Source organism: Vitis riparia, chromosome 2 (genome assembly GCF_004353265.1).
Source record: "Vitis riparia cultivar Riparia Gloire de Montpellier isolate 1030 chromosome 2, EGFV_Vit.rip_1.0, whole genome shotgun sequence".
In the NCBI taxonomy this organism is placed as follows: Eukaryota; Viridiplantae; Streptophyta; class Magnoliopsida; order Vitales; family Vitaceae; genus Vitis; species Vitis riparia.
This window is the reverse complement of record NC_048432.1, coordinates 11,050,663-11,069,984: the sequence shown is the minus strand read 5'-3', so window position 1 is coordinate 11,069,984 and position 19,322 is coordinate 11,050,663. Positions and strand designations below refer to the sequence as shown.

Sequence of the window (19,322 nt, the reverse complement as noted above, 5' to 3'; positions counted from 1 at the left end):
AGTACGTAGGTAGTAGAAGGGTTATTATTCAATGATTAATGCTAACTTATAAAACAAATTCATATACACCTGCCCCGGCGTCTAGGTTGATTCAACTTCTTACTTTGAAAAATAAGGACTCATCCATGCAAGACCTAAATAAAAATCACTCCTCCATCCCCCAAGGAAAATTGGACCAATGATCTGAATCTTATTTTTATCATATATATATATAGGAAGCTATGTGATTATTAACTTCAGATAACCATAATTTAAAAGCAAACATAAAAGAGGAATGCATATTATATAGTCATGAAATGATACAACTTGAGAGGGGCAATATGCATATCCAATGCATTCATACACATCACCTTATCCAGCCCAATATATATCATTATTCTTAATCATATATATATGGTAAGTATCCATTTTAGATTGAGATGTTTTCTCAAGGAGCATACCCACCACCATAACCACTCCCAGACCCTCCTCCATATCCCACTCCATGCTCCCCCCCAGCACCATAGGCTGCTCCACCACCTGATCCACCGCCACCACCACCACCTTTGCCTCCACCAGCGCCATAGCCACCACCACTCCCGCTGCCTTGACCACTTCCGGAACCAGCACCATGGCCTCCTGCACCATATGCAGCACCACCTCCACCGCCACTACCGCCACCACCGCCACCCCCGCTCCCACCACCAGCGCCGCCACCTTCACCAGCACCATAGCCGCCACCACTCCCACTACCTTGACCACTTCCGGAACCAATGCCATGGTCCCCTCCTGCACCATATGAAGTACCGCCGCCACCACCTCCACCACTGCCACCACCACCACCACCACCACCACCTTTTCCTTCACCAGCACCATAGCCGCCACCACTTCCGCTACCTTGACCACTTCCAGAGCCACCGCCATGCGCCCCTCCTGCACCGTATGAGGCACCACCACCTCCTCCACTACCACCACCTCCACCGCCACCACTTCCACCACCATTTGCTCCTCCAAATCCGGCACCACTTCCTTCCCCACCTCCACTTCCATATCCTGCACCTCCAGCTCCATAAGCAGATCCACCCCCACCGCCACTGCCGCCACCACCACCGCCACCGCTGCCACCACCTCGACCACCTTCATAGCCTTCACCACCACCGCTTCCACTGCCACCTCCACTTCCATACCCAGCAGCACCATGATCCCCTACAGCCGCATAGCCTTCACCACCCCCGGAGCCGCCTCCACCACCATAGCCTCCACCACCTCTACCCCCATACCCAGAACCACTGCCTGAACCAGCACCATGCCCTGCGCCATAGCTTCCTTCATATGTAAGGAGGGCTCTAGTTGCAGAGCTTATGCCGATACCCAATATCACAAAGAAAACAATACTATAAATTTTATGAGTAGCCATGGGGATGTGCTTAAATCCCAAGCATGCTTAGAAATGTAAGAGACTACGGCTATTTATAGGAATGAGATGGGGTCCAAAAGCGCGTTCTACTACAGAGGGTGGGTGAAGCACATGCAAAAGAGAAGTTGGGGCCGCCTCACAGATCGGTGGTCCGACACACAGGACAATTTTCAAGCGCACACACCCTTATAGTAGACCCACTAGTGTATTTTTGCTGTCGCCCACATATGCTCATGCAGCACACATGATATTTACAAACCCAAACCTTCTATACACCCAACTTTCTTTTTCAATCATCCAAATACTTTGTATGGACGGCCGACTTATTCGAATCCTTTTCACACAACTGATCACTTCAGTTCACTTGAAAAAAGATGCCATGATTTCTTTTACCTATTTTGCAGAACGGGTGTGCTTATCTTGTTCCTTCTAACTTATTTAACGCTGATGTTTATGTTCGTTTTTATTTTGCACATATAAATGTAAAGCATGTTCATCAACCATACTTCATCTGTTATTGACATTAATGCATAGCTGAACTTAGAACTTTTCTATATGCGATGTATAAAATGACAAGCTATCAGGCGATCTTCCAAAATAACCAGCATGGCTCATTTACTGCATGTGGTTCCAAGAGAATGGAGAAAAAGAAGAGAAGACATATAAAACATAGAGTGAATCTACGGATTATATTTTACCTTATTAATTGCTTCTGGCCTATGACAAGTAGAGTTGGCTAAACCACATTTTGTGGCCTTCACAGATTATACTATTGATAGTTGACCACATAACTAAAACTGGATGAATAATCTACTTTTTCACTTTGCACTTAGCCAATAACAATATGATGTATACCTCAACAATCAACCAATAGTTTTATCCATACTGTTTATTATTAAAGATCTGACAACTGGAGAGCCAAAAAAAAGCTTATGTTCTACGCCCCTGTTTGAGTTTTGATGGAACATATATGAAATTAGTCTTCCTGGTTTTTCAATACATTAAAGTTTTGGAAGGCATGCAACACATAGTCCTCCGATCCTATGAAATAAAAGAATAATCTAGCTTGATGAAAAATTAGTAACATAATGGTGGTGCAGGAATTGTAAAGGACGAAACTAATTATAGAATTGCTTCAGTCCCAAGAAGAGTATCAGCACTTGTTAGGGGTTGAAGTCCTGGTAAGCTAGCATGGTTATCCATATCAGTAGAATATAGCCAACTGGTTTAAAATTAGGTGAAAATGTCCACTGTCACTCTCTTGTGAATTTTCATGTTAGAAGCCAACATAAAAAGTAAGCCTCTTATTAATGAGAGATATATGTTTTTTATCCAGGCCAATTAAACATCTCTGATCATATACAAGAACAACCAATTTAATTCACTCTCTCTTCCCAAAGTACAGTGTGTTTTCTGACCCTCTTCCCCTTTCTGAACTGTCCATTCTTCTGTGGATCTTCTTCAAGGGCAGCCACCAAACTATTGTCATCTTTGAGTTTGGTTGGTCTATTTTTTCATTTTCTTAGGCAGCTCCCAGGGCCATTAATTCAATAGCAGAGATTGAAGATTGAAGGCAAAGGATAGAGGCTTAAAATTAAAAATTATAAAATCATTTATTACAAAAAAAAAAAAAAAAAAAAAAAAAGTGGATCAGCATCAGCACTTATAAAAATAGGCACTCTTCAATATGGATTCTAATTCATCCCCCATGTCATAAACTTCCAGGGTTTTTGAGATTGGTGGCCTCCAACCACGTAGGAAAGTTGTTTTAATATTGGTTATGGAAATTGGTGGTGTCCAACCAGTGCGAAGTAGTTCTTGCTTTACGAGATTTGGATTTGATTTCTATCAACTTTATATTTCTGTTGGTCCTAAGTTCATATACATCGATCTACCACCAACCAACCAATCTTCATGGCTGCTGAGTGTATTACACCAATATGCACTCTCTTCACTCACATGAATTGAAAATGGGAATCGTTTAAGTGCTTAGGCACAGAACATCAACTTAGCTCACAAAAAAGAAGACGAAAAAAAGGTAAAATCTTGATACTGAAATTAACTTGAGGCCCCCTTGGATTGTTTCTTTCTTCCAAAATCCAGAAGCTTAACTGTAATTATTTAATGGAGATAATTATCTGATAAACAATTTTAATAACTGTAGAAATTCTGTGGTTATTTTTGTCTGAAATGGTGAGTTGCACCTGCCTAACTTGAGAATTAAAAGGTAGATTTATGAATCAGTACTTGAAAGAGGAAAGGCATGTATGAAGCAATTATTAATGGTGCTTATGGAGGAGAAATTCAGCGCACATGAATCTCGTAGTGTGTAAATTCTCTCTTCAACTCCCATTAAGTAGGTAATATATCAAATATGGGATCATTTCCCACTACAAAACCATCTGAAGACTTCAATATTGGTACCACAATAGCCTCCTCCACCCGTATTACCTCTCCATAGACATTGGATCATCACCTCCATTCCATCACTGCCACCCTACTCCCACCCCCAACCCATATCACATCGCTTTCTTGTCATTTTTGTACCCTCATTGCCTCCACTATCTCTTCCCACCAATTCTTTCCAATCATGTTAAATCTTGGACAATCCATTAGCAATACACCTCGATCATCTGCAGAACAAAATCAGCGTTACCACCATTTATCGATGTTTCGAACTCATTTTGACTCAAAAATTAAAAGTTTAAACATTGATAATGAACTAGAAATAAATATACATATACGTGGAGTCTTAATCTATAAATGATCTCCAACTGTATATCCAAAAAACTTATGATGTATATTTCAAACTAATACTATTTCTATACATTGATGATATCCAAAAATGAATGGCATGCAAGAAACTTTAATATATTACAGCTATAATTGCTTTAGTGCAACGTTAGACTTTGTTGGCTCAATATTTCACACTACAAAATGTTTAGGCCATTTGAAGGGCACCTGACCTCATGCCTGCGTTAAAGAATATTATACGGAGGAAGCATTGGTGCAGTGGATAATCACATGGTATACCACTCAGCCGCTCTCTTATAGAGATGGGACCCGCGCATCTCATTTTGTTTGGGTAGTGGGATCCTTTTTCTCCCCACGCTTGATAGGTTGATGACTACATTATTCTCCCATTACATCATTTATGACGTCCCAGATATGATTGCAGGAATATTTCCTTCTCTTGCTCCTACTCTAACCGCCCCCAAAGGCTTAGCTATATGTATAGCCATGTTCCGTGACTCCACCTCTTTATTTGAAAAATGGATTATTGAGAGTATCATGCGAAATGATAGAATGAGCAAAATTGAAGATGACAGTTTTACCACAGAGTCAAGAAGCATTCAAAGTAATATTGACATTGAATAATTGGACCTAACTTACGTGAAGCATTGCATCAAACAACCAAACTAAGAATCACATTGGACAGACATGAAAGCGACTAACTTACAAGTAACTAATCTTCCCTGTTGGTAAGCTCAAATTCAAGATTGCCATCTCTAATATAGTGCTACCTTCTTCATCTTGAGATTCCAAAACATCTTACAGACATGGCTTTATGCCAAACAATAAGTAGCCTCTAATGTCGTGACCCCAAACAATAGAAGCTCAAACTTGACGTGGTAGAAGCAATTTTTTATCGTGATTAAGACATATTCTCTTACTTAAGGGAAAAAACAAAAGCCCTGTTACCAAATGGAAAAGTGTTCGGTAGCTAAAAGGCATTGAGAATCAAGAAAATGCATTCATTGATGAGATGACTCTCTCTCTTTCCACACAACTGCAGCGTTTAAAAAATCGGCTGATATAGCAGATTTTTCGGTGGAAATGTCGGAATTTGTGTGATGGAACACTGAAAGCTAAAATGGGATTGATGTTAGGTCGAAGAAATTTCCGGGAAAATGCGGCATGGCACGTCATTTTTTCAGCGATTTTTCCCGTATTTTTGTCAACTTAATCGGAGATTTAAAAAAGAAAAAATCTATAAATACCATGTTTTATTTTTATTTTATATTATCATTTTACTTTATATTATCCTTTTATATTTTATTTAATTTTCCATATTTATCATATTAAATTTTATTTAACAATTTGTAATTATAATTCTTAATTTTTTATTTTAAAATATTAAGGATAAAGTTATCAACCAATATTCAATAACTAAATTATTAAAAATAATAATAAAAAAATGAGTTTTTAAACATTTATGTAAATGTTAAATAAAAATTAAGTTTATAAGATAAATGATAAATACAGCTTTGAATAATTTTAATCACAACCAAAAGATATCAAACAAATCGACTAGTGAAGGTTTTAAAATAAATTTTTAAAAAAATATTTTGTATGAAATCTTATTTAAAAAATGTAAGATAATTTTAGTAGAAAATCATGCAAATATTAATTGAGAAATAATCATGTGAATAATTTTAAGTTAAATTTTTTAATATAGATATTTTAATATAATATGTTTTCAATTAAACAAAATTTCTATTTGCATTAGTTTTAATTTATATTTTGACTATACAAATATTATTTTATTAAAATTAGTAGGCTAATATTTCTTATTAACATACATTCTGTTATTACCTAACTTCATAAATTTTATCAAATATATATCATTTTCCCTAACTAAAGGCCTTTACTATAAACATTATTACTTGTTTTTTTTTTGGGAAAATTTCCAAATTTTCTATGAGTTTTAATTAATTTTCATTCTACCAATATATTTTTTTCCCATTTTTCAACCAATACAGTTCTTAATAATATTAAGTATAAAGTTTTTTTTTTTTTAATTATCATATTTCTATTAAGTATTAAAAAGTAAAAAATAAAAATAAAAAATAAAAATTAATACTTTTGCTATAATTATGATGATTCACTATTAGCATTAAGAAAAAGTCAAACATCTTAACTTTTTATATTCAATCAAAATATTTAAGAAATACATAATAAATCAAGAAAAAGTTCGAAAGCAAGTTTCTATTGCCAAAAAGTTAAAAAAATAAAAATTTTCTTAAATTTTGTTTGGTAACTGTTTTTTCAAAATAATTTTTTATTATTAAAAACAAAAAACATAGAGTTTTCAAAGAATATGTTTTAATTGTTTTTAGTTGTTTTCGTTGTTTTAAAAAATAATAATATTACTATAGAAAATAATTAAAAATAAAACACTACATACAAAATTTATTTTTAAAATATAATTAAAAATATAAAAATTTGATTAAGAATATTTTAAGTTTCCAAACATACTTTTGTTTTATAAAACATAAAAGAACAATTTTTTAAAGCTATTCCCACAAACTATTTTCAAAATTACTTTTGAAACAATTGTCAACTAGGGCATTAGAGTTTTGCCTTTTAGACGTATTCCAAGTTTTGCTGGTTTTGGGCATCTTTCAATGCATAATCTCTATTCTTTTCCTTAATTAAAGCCCTATTGACTTCTTTGAATAATGGAGCCTTGGACAATTAAGTTTTAAGCAAGAGGTCATACTCGGATATCAATTATTAGGATTTTAGCTCAATCAACTAAAAGTAATCACCTTAGATGGGGGAATGAATAGCGTGATGATCTCTTTTTGCAAGTTTAAACTATATGAATATAAAAGACAATTATATGCAAATGTATAATAAATATAATGAAAATAAATTGTATATGAAATAAAAAGAATAAGGAAGAGAAATTGAGAACACTAGATTTTTTTTAGTAATTCATCGCAATCTAGCCTACGTTCACTCACCTCAAGCTTTTAATTGAGTGAGAGTTTCATTAATTCAAGACTTTCAACACAAGGCTTCAAGTTTTACAATTAAATTCTCTAACTCCAATGGATATTACAAATTTTCTCAAGCGATACCTCACTTTTGAACTCCCCAAGTTATATCCCACACTTGGCAAATACTAAGTAATACCTCACACTTAGTTTTTGTTCCTTTAAGTAATGCCTCACACTTGAATTCACTTTACAAACGTTTTGATAGAAAAAATGATCTCAGAAAATCCTAGTACAAATTTAAGCTTAAATGGTATAAATAAAAACTAGGATTGTAGTGCAGTAAATGAAGATGCAAGTTTTGAAACAAAGTAAACTCAAAACACTTCTTTGAGGCTTTAATATATTCAAAAGTATTTTGAAATGTTAAGCTTACAAAATAATGAAGTTTAAAATCTTTTTATAAGAGTCTGGAGTCTAAACTAACTATTAGGCATAATTTGGCTTCGACTAATTGAGAAGCTAGTTTGACCAGTTCACTAGACATTGAACATTTAATGCTCTAACAAGTTATCATTAAGGTTTAAGGTTTTGACTAAGCCTTTATAAGAACTCAATCAGATGGGGCTCTGCTTCAATAGATTGAACACATGCCATTGGAAGTCAAAGGTGCACAAAATGCCCTTCAACTGATCAAGCCTTATTGTCTTGATCGATTCCTAGACTTTTGACTAATTGCACTATGAAGTGCTCAAATAATTTGGTTTTGAGGTTTGGAACCTCTAGTAACTTATTTAAAACAACTTAAAACCCTTAAAACAAATTTAGAAAGAAATTGACTTAAGGTTTTAATTGAAAATATAAAATCATCAAATATAAAATGTTTTAAAGAAATTTAATTCATTGATGAATAAAAATAAAATGGATGATGCTAATGCATCAATAACCTTACAAAGAAATCTTAGACAAATAAGTTTTAAAAGTTTTCTTTAAGGTCTTCTCTTTCTTCTTGATGTTTTTTTTACTTGATGATATATCTTCCATCGTTTCTTTAGAAATCTTATAACCTAAACACATTTGGAATATAATAATTAGTTTTGAATCTTATTTTATTATTATTAAAATCAAGATTAGTCAAACATTGGTTTTACAAATTAAGGCTTGAAAAATTGGGATATTTTACCTTGGTAAAATATCGAATATCGAAGGTGGCTAAAAGCCACCGATTATCGATCAGGTAAAAAATTGACAAAAAAAATCAAGAAAATCAAATAAATATTGTAAATATTTTGGTGGGCCGATTTTCCAAAGCAAAAATCGAGAGTGGCTGCATGCACACATGGGAGGACTGTGCCCAAAAAACCACCAAAAAAATATAAAAGAAATGAATGAAGTTCTAATACTTTATGAATTAAAATTAATTTGATAAGATAAATTATTAATATAATTTTTAACCATTTTAACTATTTAAATAAATTAATGTTAATAGAAAAAGTTGTCACCTCAAATAAAACATTTTATATAAATCAATTTAATTTTATATTTAAAATGTAATAAAACATGTTTTAATAAACGTAATTTTTAATTTTAAAAATAAATATATTAAAGGAATTTAAGTTGATTTTCTTTTAAAAAAATTGATAAATAATTATACTTATGTAAATTATACTTGTGTGCCCATTTAAGTTTGGATCATGAATGAGATTAGATCATGTCCTTAGCATGCGAGAGAAAGTGATAAGAGGTATGGATAAAATAATTGAATAAATGAATTAATCATTTATCAAGTAGTGATATGAGAATAAATTGCTTGTATTCATTTCCACTTGTAGGTGGATGGGATGACGTGTCGTCCACACTAATATGATATGAAACCATAATTGCTGCCTACTAATCTAACAATACCATGAAGAGAAGTGCTTTCCATTTCAAGAGAGTTCTTCTTGGGAGATCGAAAAGCCAGGTTATCTTAGGGCTACAATATCTTTGTTTTTCACTAGGTATTGCTTCAACCATACACGCATTCATATATCATGAGATAAGAAGATTAAGTGATGATAAAAAAAATTAGGTGTTTCCTAAAATTTTAAAAATATTTTTGAACATTAAAATCACTTCAACTAGAATATCATGGGATGATTTGAGGACAACACATGTTTGTCCTCCACAGGGCAACAAAAGGGCCTTGGGTCTAGGGATGGACTGTTTTGAGGCTGGGGCCCAAGTTTTGCCAGGCCTTTTTGTACATGCTTAGACTGGTAAGCTTTAGGCCCAGCCCCACAAGTTCTTAGAAGGAAGGATATCTGGGCCATAGGACCCACAAAGGCCACGCGTTACAAGCCCACTATCTCCTCAAAAGGATACGTCTTGTGTCGGGTCACCCGCTCAATAATGGAAGATAAGAATTTCAAAGGGTAGGGATATGATTTGTCAGACGTAAGCCGCCACTCAGGGACTCAATAATCAAGAGTAAGGACAATATTATCCTATCCAAACGTAGTTTACTCCACGCATTTAAGGGTAATTTTGAGAATAGGGTCTCATCCACATCAGAGGTTTGGCTCATAAAATGGGCAGAGTAATACAAAATTAACAAGCAGGTGCAGGAATATGGAGACTCCGGCCACCAGCAATATGGAGACTCCGACCACGAGTGCCGGCCAAGACTCTTTCAGGTTTTGCTAATTCTCTCCTTTCAACTTCTTTTTGGAGTGGTATTATTTGATCTTTAATGATGACTATATATATATATATATATATAGAAAGAGAGCTATTATAAAACTCAATACTTTCAGCGTGGAGTTGATTCTACGCCGGGTATTTTCTGCCACATCTCATACCAGTAGAACTGGGTCTTGACCACGTAATCAAAGGATTTAAATGCATAATTATATGTGAATTAAGGAGAACTTAGGTTACTTTACTGTTCGGTCCGTTTTGAAGTTAATTTGAAATAGAACTAGTAAAATACCAGGGCAAAAGCTGTTTGGAGCACGAACATCCCACCAAAACCTAATAATTAAACCGGATTCATGATTTAATAGTCAGATTGATGATTGAACTGTAGTTGAATCGGTAACATCTTAAATACATAATTTATATTTTATTAAGATTAAAAACAATTTTTTTAAATTACAAATATATATAATATTAAAAATCAACGGTTTGGTAGTTCAGTTATCAGTTCATCTGGTTCAGTGTTAGTCCAAACTCCTTTCGGTTCAAAACATCAATCAAACCATACCAAACCGAGGTTCGATGAACAGTTCGACTATTTGAACCGAGAGTTTGATCTGATTTTTAAAATATTGATAAGATTTGTTACTTATAAGTAAAAAGTAGTGTAGTAGCATAACATCAGCCTGTTGGTTTTTACAATTCATCATCATTTACTATCATATATCGATATACTGAAAGGCCTCTTATTGGAGCAGCTATGTCTCAGTGGGAGACGACGGTGATCCGAGCAAGACATTCTGCAAATGTGGTGAAGGCTGGGCATGCGTTGTCACCAAAACCGAGGAACCTGCTGCCACCAACGCCTTCTTCAAATGCGCCGAAAAGTGTACCTGTCTCATGTACGCGTTTTTTCAACTGCTAATACTCCATTCCTGCATGTAATTTGTCCCATTGAAAAAACTCTTTAAATTGTTATAGAGAATTTCCCCTTGAAAACTCAAACTCCTCTTTGCCCAATACTTCACAGATATCTATGCTATTCTTATACATCGAAAGAGGGGAAAAATATAGCTTAGCTAGGTATGCTTATAGTTGTGATGAAGAACTAAAATTTGAGGTGTGTACACATGCATTATTTGAATCTGAAGTAGGTTGGGTCTTGGGTGCATCACTCTTATCACACAACACTGTATGTAATGCCTAGCATCTTTTTATCAGAGACACAAAAACAGAGGGGGACTCAAAGACGTACGCCCTAAAGAGTCCCGGAGCAGGCATGGCGATTTGCAGAGTTGGAGAAGGTTACACCTGCGTCATCACCAAGACCACTGGGCCGGATGCAGGCACGACATTTGTGGAGTGCGGTGGAGGTTGCACGTGTATGATTAATGGACCTTAGAACAAATGCTTGTGGCTTGTGGCTTGTGGCTTGTGGCTTGTAGTTTGTACTAGGCCCATACATATATAAGGGGCTTGCTATATCAACTTTGGGTGAGGTTTGAGTCATTTGTAGAAGCCTGTTTGAGAAACTATGCTGTGGGTATTGATCATTGATAACTACGTTGTACAATATTATGTATGCGAAGGATTGTCAAAAGATATGTGTATATAGTGAAATTAGCTTTGGATACGGTGGGCTGGTATTGTTGGAGATGATGAGCTTGCATTTTGTACATAACCTACCGGACTTCCAGGATTATGATTACTTCAATTCAGTGAAGCTATGGCCCCATTGTGCACCGTAGGCAGCAGATAAAGTTAAAACTTTCGAGCATCCAAACCCACCCTCTTTTCTTTTTAACCTTCTGGCTTCTGTGCTTCTAGTAATAGGCCTGCTGCACCTTTGGGAATTGGGACTTCGACCCACAACCTAACAAAACAATAGGTCTGTCAAGAAAATTAAACCAGTAAAAACTACTTAGGTATGTTTTAAGAAAGCAAACAAAGGAGAAGAATAACAGCCCTCTAGTGCCATTGTCTTAGCATGGTTTAACCTATATTATAGTTTGTCATTTAACTTGAATAGTGTTTTGGTTAGTTTCTGGCCGGTCTTTCTAGAAAACCTTTTTCTTTGACAGGTGTTTATTAATTATAGAGGCTAGTTAGGTCATTATTCTCCGTGATGTATAGAGTTTACATATTGTATTCATTTAAGCTGAGTAATGGCAATATCCAGATGTTTCCCATTCATCTGCTTTTATCATAGACGACAGGTGCCTATGTAGTATGTAACCTCAGTTCAAGTTTTCATTGAAAAGACTCCCATCAACTTTTAGTCACTTCCCTAGTTTCAACGTTGCAAAGCACATCATACAATCCAAAACTGCTACCCACATGGCTTGATTCTAAGGGCACCAAACTTGTCATGCGTCAAGTTCACATAAATTATTCATAGAACTATAAACCCTTGGAGGAGAGGCAAGAACTGAAGTGGGTCTAGTTGAAAAGCATCATATTTGTCTTGTGGAAGATATGGCCCAAATGGGTCGAGTCCCTAGGTAGCTGGGTATAGCTTTGCTGCATGATATGGAATGACTTTAATTATTGAGACAGTCTCTATCAAATATAATCAAGGCACACACCCATGGGATTCCAAGATATTAGCTTTTGGCCACACAGATGGGAGGCCATCATGCATAGTCTTTCTTGTAAATTGAACCATAAAAATGATTTTTCTCACATTATTAATTTTAGCAATATATGTTTTTGGGCTTGAATGCTATATTTACTAAGTTCAGGATTAATTCACCTTTCTTGTTTTTTATTTGCGTCAAATCTTTTCCAAACAAATATTCTCCCAATTCCTCCAATTTCATGTTTGACTGAGGTAACTTGATGCTTTTCGTACATGATCAGGAAAAGGAACCAGGAACATTAAGAGCAGTTGGACTCCTCTAAACTACAGTCCCCGCCTACTTAATCATGATCAACCAACAGTGATCATATAATAAATAAGATCTGAAAGAGTAGTTGGACTCCAATGAGGGGATAAACCAACATTCTCTATTCCATGTCCCTATTTATTTACCTCTTCTCTTCTCCTTTCTCCGTTCATCCTCAGCTTCACTTATCATTAATTGACTAAGGTTTTAGGGAGTGTGTGCTGAGAATTTGCCCAACCACTTTTTGCTGCAGAAAAGAAAGCCACTGTCAAACCCTACCTGGTCACCAACAGTTTGATGAATGTTGTTGGGCTTTTCCACTTGATTTATCTACTCAACCCATAACCATCTGACTTCTTTATAATTGAATTTATTACACATTTAGTTGTATGTTATTACATTTTTCTGCCAAAAATTGAAAGGTCTACACCGACCGAGAAGCAAGCCCCTGTTACAAAATTGATTTCCAAAACTTTAATGTATATAATTAAGGAATGCCAACCCCTTCCAACCACTCACATCCACCTGCGCAACACAATTCCGGTAGAGTCGGCTGCAGATGATCATGGCGGCCCGCCATATAATTTAGAGAAAGGAGGGCGTGTGGGTGATGGTGTCGGTACGTGGAGTATAGAAAGTGGGAAAGCGAGAAAAATGAGGGGGCAACGCAGTCAATAAGAAGCTGCTACAGAAATTGGAGTAGTACGTGCGACTAATCGCAAAACGACACCGTCACGTGTACGGTAGGACACTGCACCACATGAGCTGCTCCCACAGCCCCCACTGGGGTCCCCCTCAACAGGATGCATCGGGATGTGTGAATGACTTTGCCGCATGCTTTAGTGCCGTACACGTCTAAGTGGTCATTCTTTGTGGGCCTCTTTGGAACTCAAGTGGGTGGTCCCTAACCCGAAGGATGACTAGTAGCCTGTATAAGCTACGCAGGTACGTGACGAGATGAGATGCATCCCCTCATGTGGCCTGTACGTGAAGTTTGTGCATTACTCACTCATTGCCAATTTGATCCATCCCACACCTTCGCCACACCAGTTGCAGCTTCGTAACATTCACCGTGGTTGAGGACATTTTTGTCCCCCGAATTTAGAGCTCCCCTTATGCCAATTTCATTTGAAAATTTGAACATGAGTTGAAGATATTGATTAAGGGACATACGAGTTTTAAAGAAGAATTTTCTTGTAGAACAAGCTAGGGTTTTGTGAGATGTTGTGAATTTTGTTAAAATACGAGTAGTGGGGGCATGACCCAGTAAGAGCACAGGGATGGGCTGACCGACTCTGATTCAACCTGGCAGTGTGTTATTGACCCTCTTCAATCCCGCCTTCAGTCAATGCATTATTAATTAAGCTTATTTCACAATTTATTCTCACTTTTAAATGCCCATTTTGACTAGTTTGTCTCTACTCAAACAAAAACCATGACCCAGTAAAATTTCAACCAAATTCTCTTATGATAATTCACACTTGTTCAGGGCTTGCAACCATTTAAACAAGTCTACTAATAGAATATGTTTGGAGAGTAGCAACAGAATTATTTGCCAGATCACAAAGACCAACCATCTGCTGCAGAAGTCAATTGACGTAATGTTATACAAAGAATGATGCAGAATTACAGTTTCAAACTCAAGAGATTAACAAGCTTCATATGGGAAACTGGGTCAAATGTTGAGCGAAAAGGATCATCAGATTGGTATAATAAAAAGTTTAGGCTAGTATCAAATCCCACAGAAACAAGGCCTCCATCAAATCACGATAAGGTCTGAAGATGGTGAGTGATTAAGAAGGGAGAAGGGAATTCAATGTAGTATTGTCAAACCCCTCTTCCAATGGACAGGTTGGTTCCAAGTCAAAAAAAGCATGCCGCGGCCCCATTTTCTATTGGTGCCATGGAAGACTCCATCTGAGTCACATATATGTTTCTCTGAATCAATTTTTTTTACTGCTCAAAGGCATCTTCATATCTTCGAATAATATCAAGGAAGAAAGATATTGTATTGATTCAGACAACTCACTCATTAAACGAAAACACAGCCGATCATAACAGACTAGGAATTAATGACGGAGGCTTATAAAAATGATGGACTTCGCAGTTAGCACGCAAGCTGTGGTCCCTTGATCCATCTTTGTGTGTATTGCATTCATGAGTCTGATGTCTGCAGGCGTGTCAGGCGTATAGATTTGTAGCGGTTTGTTTGGCTTTTGTCAAAAGCCAACTGACACGAATGGAGATGGGATTCCATCAAACACCTGTAAGCCTTTTGTGGGTTTGAATTATAACCCATTAGCCAAGATTCTCTTCACATTCACCATCTGCTTTTCAAGCCCCTCGTGTACAAAAGCTACCTTCTCGTGACTGCCATCCTCGTTTTCACCGCTCAATTTTATTTCATCCTCAGTACTGTTCATATCTCTACAATACTAGACTCATGCATGCATGTGTGGCTAGCCCCAGATGCGGCTGTGCTCCAAAGCCATCTGCTTCTCTCTTTACTTCCCAACCCCCTTTTTTTTTTCTTCTCCATTGCACCATTTTTTAAAGAATAAAGACTGTGAACAAGGGCGATTTGGGTTGGTCAGTTGGCAGCTTCTCCAAGTTGGCTAAAAACATGGGGGAGTTTTGAACACATTTCATGACTAATTAATTAAACAAAAGATTGTAAAGTATCATGGTAGACAGCTAAGCATCTGCCGCGATTCCATGGATTTCATTAGAAAAATGGCTTCTGTTTCTGTTAATCCAATGTTCGAATCCACGATAAAGATTTTGAATCCACCAACTGTCATAATCACGTGATTAACTAAAAGCAATGATTTCATAAGCATATATTTTGGCCTGGCCTCCAAGTTTTCTGTTTTGTTCATGGACCAATGGAATTAGTCCAGGAAAAGAGAAAATGGTGCCCATTTTGTAAAATTGACGACATGTGATGTGGGGGAGAAGAAAGATTGATATAAAAGAGTACAAATTTGACCGAAAGTTTTCGCAATCTTGACTTTAAAACAGCAGGCCCATATATATATATATATATAAATATCTAAGTAGAATTTTTTTTAAACCTTGTATTGAAGTCTCCAACCACCAACTCAAACACATACCGTCATACGATTGAAAGGTCTATGGCAAAACCTCAATTGTCTCTGTAATGGACCCACTCCCATGTTTTCTTCATTCCAAGCTTCTCTCTTTCTTTACACGTAGAGAGAGAGAGAGAGAGAGAGAGAGAACTCTCTTCCCCACCATTAATGTTAAGGCAAACAAGAGTTTACTGTGGACTTTTTAAAAAATTATTTGAGGATGACCTTGATCCAAGTGCAAATTTAAAGTCTCCATAAGTTCTAGTGTAATCTGCATTATGTCTCTAGTATGAACCAGTCCTAAAAAACACACCAACATGCTTGTGTGTCCAAATGCGCACTCAAAATTTTATTACAAAAAATGAGCATCTTCTTCGAAACATATCCGGAAAAAAAATCTCAAAATGGTTCTTTCATATCACCCAGGGGGGCCTTGGATTACGGACCATCCCAAAATCCAGCTTGAAATGAACATATTTTCGAGCTTTTGCTATCAAAGGAAGCCAAGTAAATGTGTTGGGTCAGTGTCATGATCAGGCAAGTTGGGTAGGCCAATCTTTCATGTCCCAAATGACGTGGGTGTATGTTTTTAGAGAGAACGGAAGACATAAAACCTGAAAATAATAGGTCTATTATAAGGTGATTTAGGAGTGATTTTGATCCTAAACCACCCATGTGCCAAGCCCTTACAAAAAATGTATGACCCCCACCTAATGGGCAATCCTTATCAGATGTATACATGTAAAATCAGTACAATTAGACCCTTTTGGCTCTTCCAAACACTACCCTCTCGGTATTTTGGCTTCCTCCAATACTCTCATCAACATTAATCATTGAACCATCCAATCACTTTGACTTTAGAATTTACCATAAAATTATTGTTAGTTTACTATTCTTATTCTTATTATTATTTTTATTTTGTGGCTATCAAGTGTCATGTGTCAAGGCTATTTACTTATGAAAATGAAATGATTTCCTTTAAATAAAAACAAGTAAAATATTTGTTTTAAGCTTCCTATGTCAAAATTTTTAATTTTTAATTAAAAATAATAAAAAAATCAAGTACTTTTATTATTTTCTATTTTTAGCATCCAAAACAAATTGGAAAAAAGTCATACAAAATTATGGGATACTAAAAAAAATGTATATTGTTAAGGGAATGTAAAAATTATTAGGTTATTTAATTAAAAGCGTCTCTCCAAATCTAATTTTTGAAATTTAATATTTCACCATTTTTTTATATCATTTGGACAAAAATGTCTTCATAATTTTCATGTAAAAATAACCTTTATTTTAAAACTTATATGTAAATATTTAAAATGAAAAAGGATATTTATATTAAAAATTGGTTACTTTTCCAAAAAAATATGAGAAGAATTAGATTTCGGCTTTTAGGATTATTTCAACCCTTTTAACCAAATATTTCAAATTTATTTTGGTCATGAATTTAAATTAATCCAACATTTCAACTTTAAGTAATAGATTCCCTATTAATTTTGGTTATTTTAATCTATATTTTCAAATTTCAAATTTTACTGTCTTTCCATTTTTGCAGTAAAATACAAATCTCACTATTTTCAATTAACTTGAAATTTTCTTCTACAAAAGGTTAAAAAAAAAAGGAAAAAAATCAAATCTAGCGTTTTTAATTGACTCTTGATTGAATACAACTTGAAAATTGACAATTAATCAAAGATAATTTGAAGATTCCTGAAATTTTGAATAAAAAATAACAACTTCCCTTATCAATGAAGGGATTATTATAGGCACCGGGTATGAGCAAGACCCGAGCTTCTGTCAATAACCCGACCCCAAACACTGTTGGGGGGTGCCGAAGTAGGGTGGAGTCACTCGAAGAATGATTACACCTTGATGCAGGTGCAGGTATTTGAGAGCAGCATGCGGATCAGCCGATCATCCACTCACATTATTGGGGAACCCATTTGCATGGTAAATTTTTTTAGAATAAATTTCTGATTTCTCACTTTTAAATTATTTTTACAATAAATTATTATTATTGTTAAGAAGAAAAATGAGTGCAATTTTTTTGAAGTGGAGGTGTAAATAAAATTTTATTTTTGCAAAAATTAGAAAAAATAAGAAATTTGATATGCTTTGCCAAAAGTAGCAGTTGAAGTAGAATAAAATAGAAGGTGGGCAAAAAAAGAGATGGAAAAGTGAGTCAAAATGGAGGGATAATAAGGCAATGAGTGGGCTATTCCTAAGTAGCCAACTACCATAACCATCATCTTCTTCATTAACTATTTTAAGCATGTATTATTTATCATTCGGAATTGCATGCCAAGTGGGTCCATCTTAATATCAACCTCTTCTAATTAAAACCTGTACATTCTAATCTAAACCATGCTTCACCCTGATAACGACTCCACAACACCCTAAGGTCTTTAAGTGTGCGTTTGGTTGGTGAGAAAATATAGCAATTTAAAAGGTACTGTTCCAAATACAAACTTTGACACTCTTAGCTGTCTGATGGAGAATAAAAATATTGCAAGGCAAAATGGGGAATGTTTGCAGCTCGCAACCATGGCTGCTTAATTGCTATGCAGAATATGATACAAAATTATTTATTTATTTTATATTGTTTTTAGAAAAAATAAACAAAATACGTTGCTTAGATGATGATGCATTGGAGCTCAAGGAAAAGATATAGTGGTACAAACTTTTATGAGGAAAAAAATAAAAAGGCAAAAAAGATGGAAATTTTCATTTGGCTTCTTTTTCTTCTGTTAAATCTTTTTTTTTTCTACAAAAAATCAACCTCTGTACAACGGCGAGCGTTCTTGCACAATCTTCGATGCCTTCGATTGCCGGAATGCCTTGATCGGACTAGGAAAGTACCAACCCCGTCCCTTCGATCTGGAGTCGCCGCCGCCACCGCCGCCAGAATCTGAAAACAACGAAATTCCCACCGACCTCGATCTCATCATTCTCTTCAAATCTTCATTTTCCCCTACTTCCTTCTTCTTCGTTTCTTCTACCTCTGCTACGGTTTCTTCGGGTTTCTTGATCTTCGAACTCTTGAACACCGACCAGAACGACGATTTGCTCCGATTCGACGGATTCGGAGGCCTCCCGTCCTCCAGATCATTTCCGACGAACCTCGACCGGGAGCGCAGGAATGGAATCGCGACAGATCTCGAGCGCCGGAAAGCAGGTTCGCTGTCGATGAGATTGGAGACGCGACCAACGGAGCCGACTCCAGAGGAGTCTGCGTCTCCGCCTCCGCCGGTGGAGAATCGCGAGAGGGTGGAGGAGGAGGAGGAAGAGGTGGTGCAGCAGGCACAGGGGCGCACTCTAGCGCAGTCGGGACATAGAGAGGCGAGGCGTTCACGGAGACAGATAGGGCAGATACCACTCCTCCGGCGCTTCGAGGGGTGCTTTGGACATTTCCAGACCTCTTCTTCGTCCACGTAGAACGCCATTGCCGAGCTTCGTGAGCTCTCTCTCTCTCTTCCTTTTTTTCCTTCTGTCTCTTAACTTTTAGCCTTCTCTGTGTCCGTCTGTGTGTCTATTCTATCTTTATGCTTCT

At 36.2% G+C, this 19,322-nt stretch overlaps 3 protein-coding genes across 3 annotated transcripts; 1 reads left to right on the top strand and 2 right to left on the bottom strand.

Annotated features, from left to right (window-relative positions):
* Nucleotides 1–250: 250 nt before the first annotated feature.
* On the bottom strand, nt 251–1,436 carry LOC117928804 (glycine-rich cell wall structural protein 1.8-like). Its single transcript, XM_034848825.1, has one exon. It carries the CDS (start codon nt 1,394–1,396, stop codon nt 428–430), a length of 969 nt encoding a protein of 322 aa, XP_034704716.1. The 5' UTR covers nt 1,397–1,436; the 3' UTR covers nt 251–427.
* Nucleotides 1,437–9,672: 8,236 nt separating this feature from the next.
* On the top strand, nt 9,673–11,428 carry LOC117927483. The gene is made up of 3 exons (XM_034847001.1): nt 9,673–9,794; nt 10,554–10,697; nt 11,017–11,428. Exons 1-3 carry the CDS (start codon nt 9,730–9,732, stop codon nt 11,195–11,197), a joined length of 390 nt encoding a protein of 129 aa, XP_034702892.1. The 5' UTR covers nt 9,673–9,729; the 3' UTR covers nt 11,198–11,428.
* A 6,915-nt stretch (nt 11,429–18,343) lies between these two features.
* On the bottom strand, nt 18,344–19,322 carry LOC117927374. The gene has a single exon (XM_034846879.1). The coding sequence runs from the start codon at nt 19,213–19,215 to the stop codon at nt 18,547–18,549; it is 669 nt and encodes a 222-aa protein (XP_034702770.1). The 5' UTR covers nt 19,216–19,322; the 3' UTR covers nt 18,344–18,546.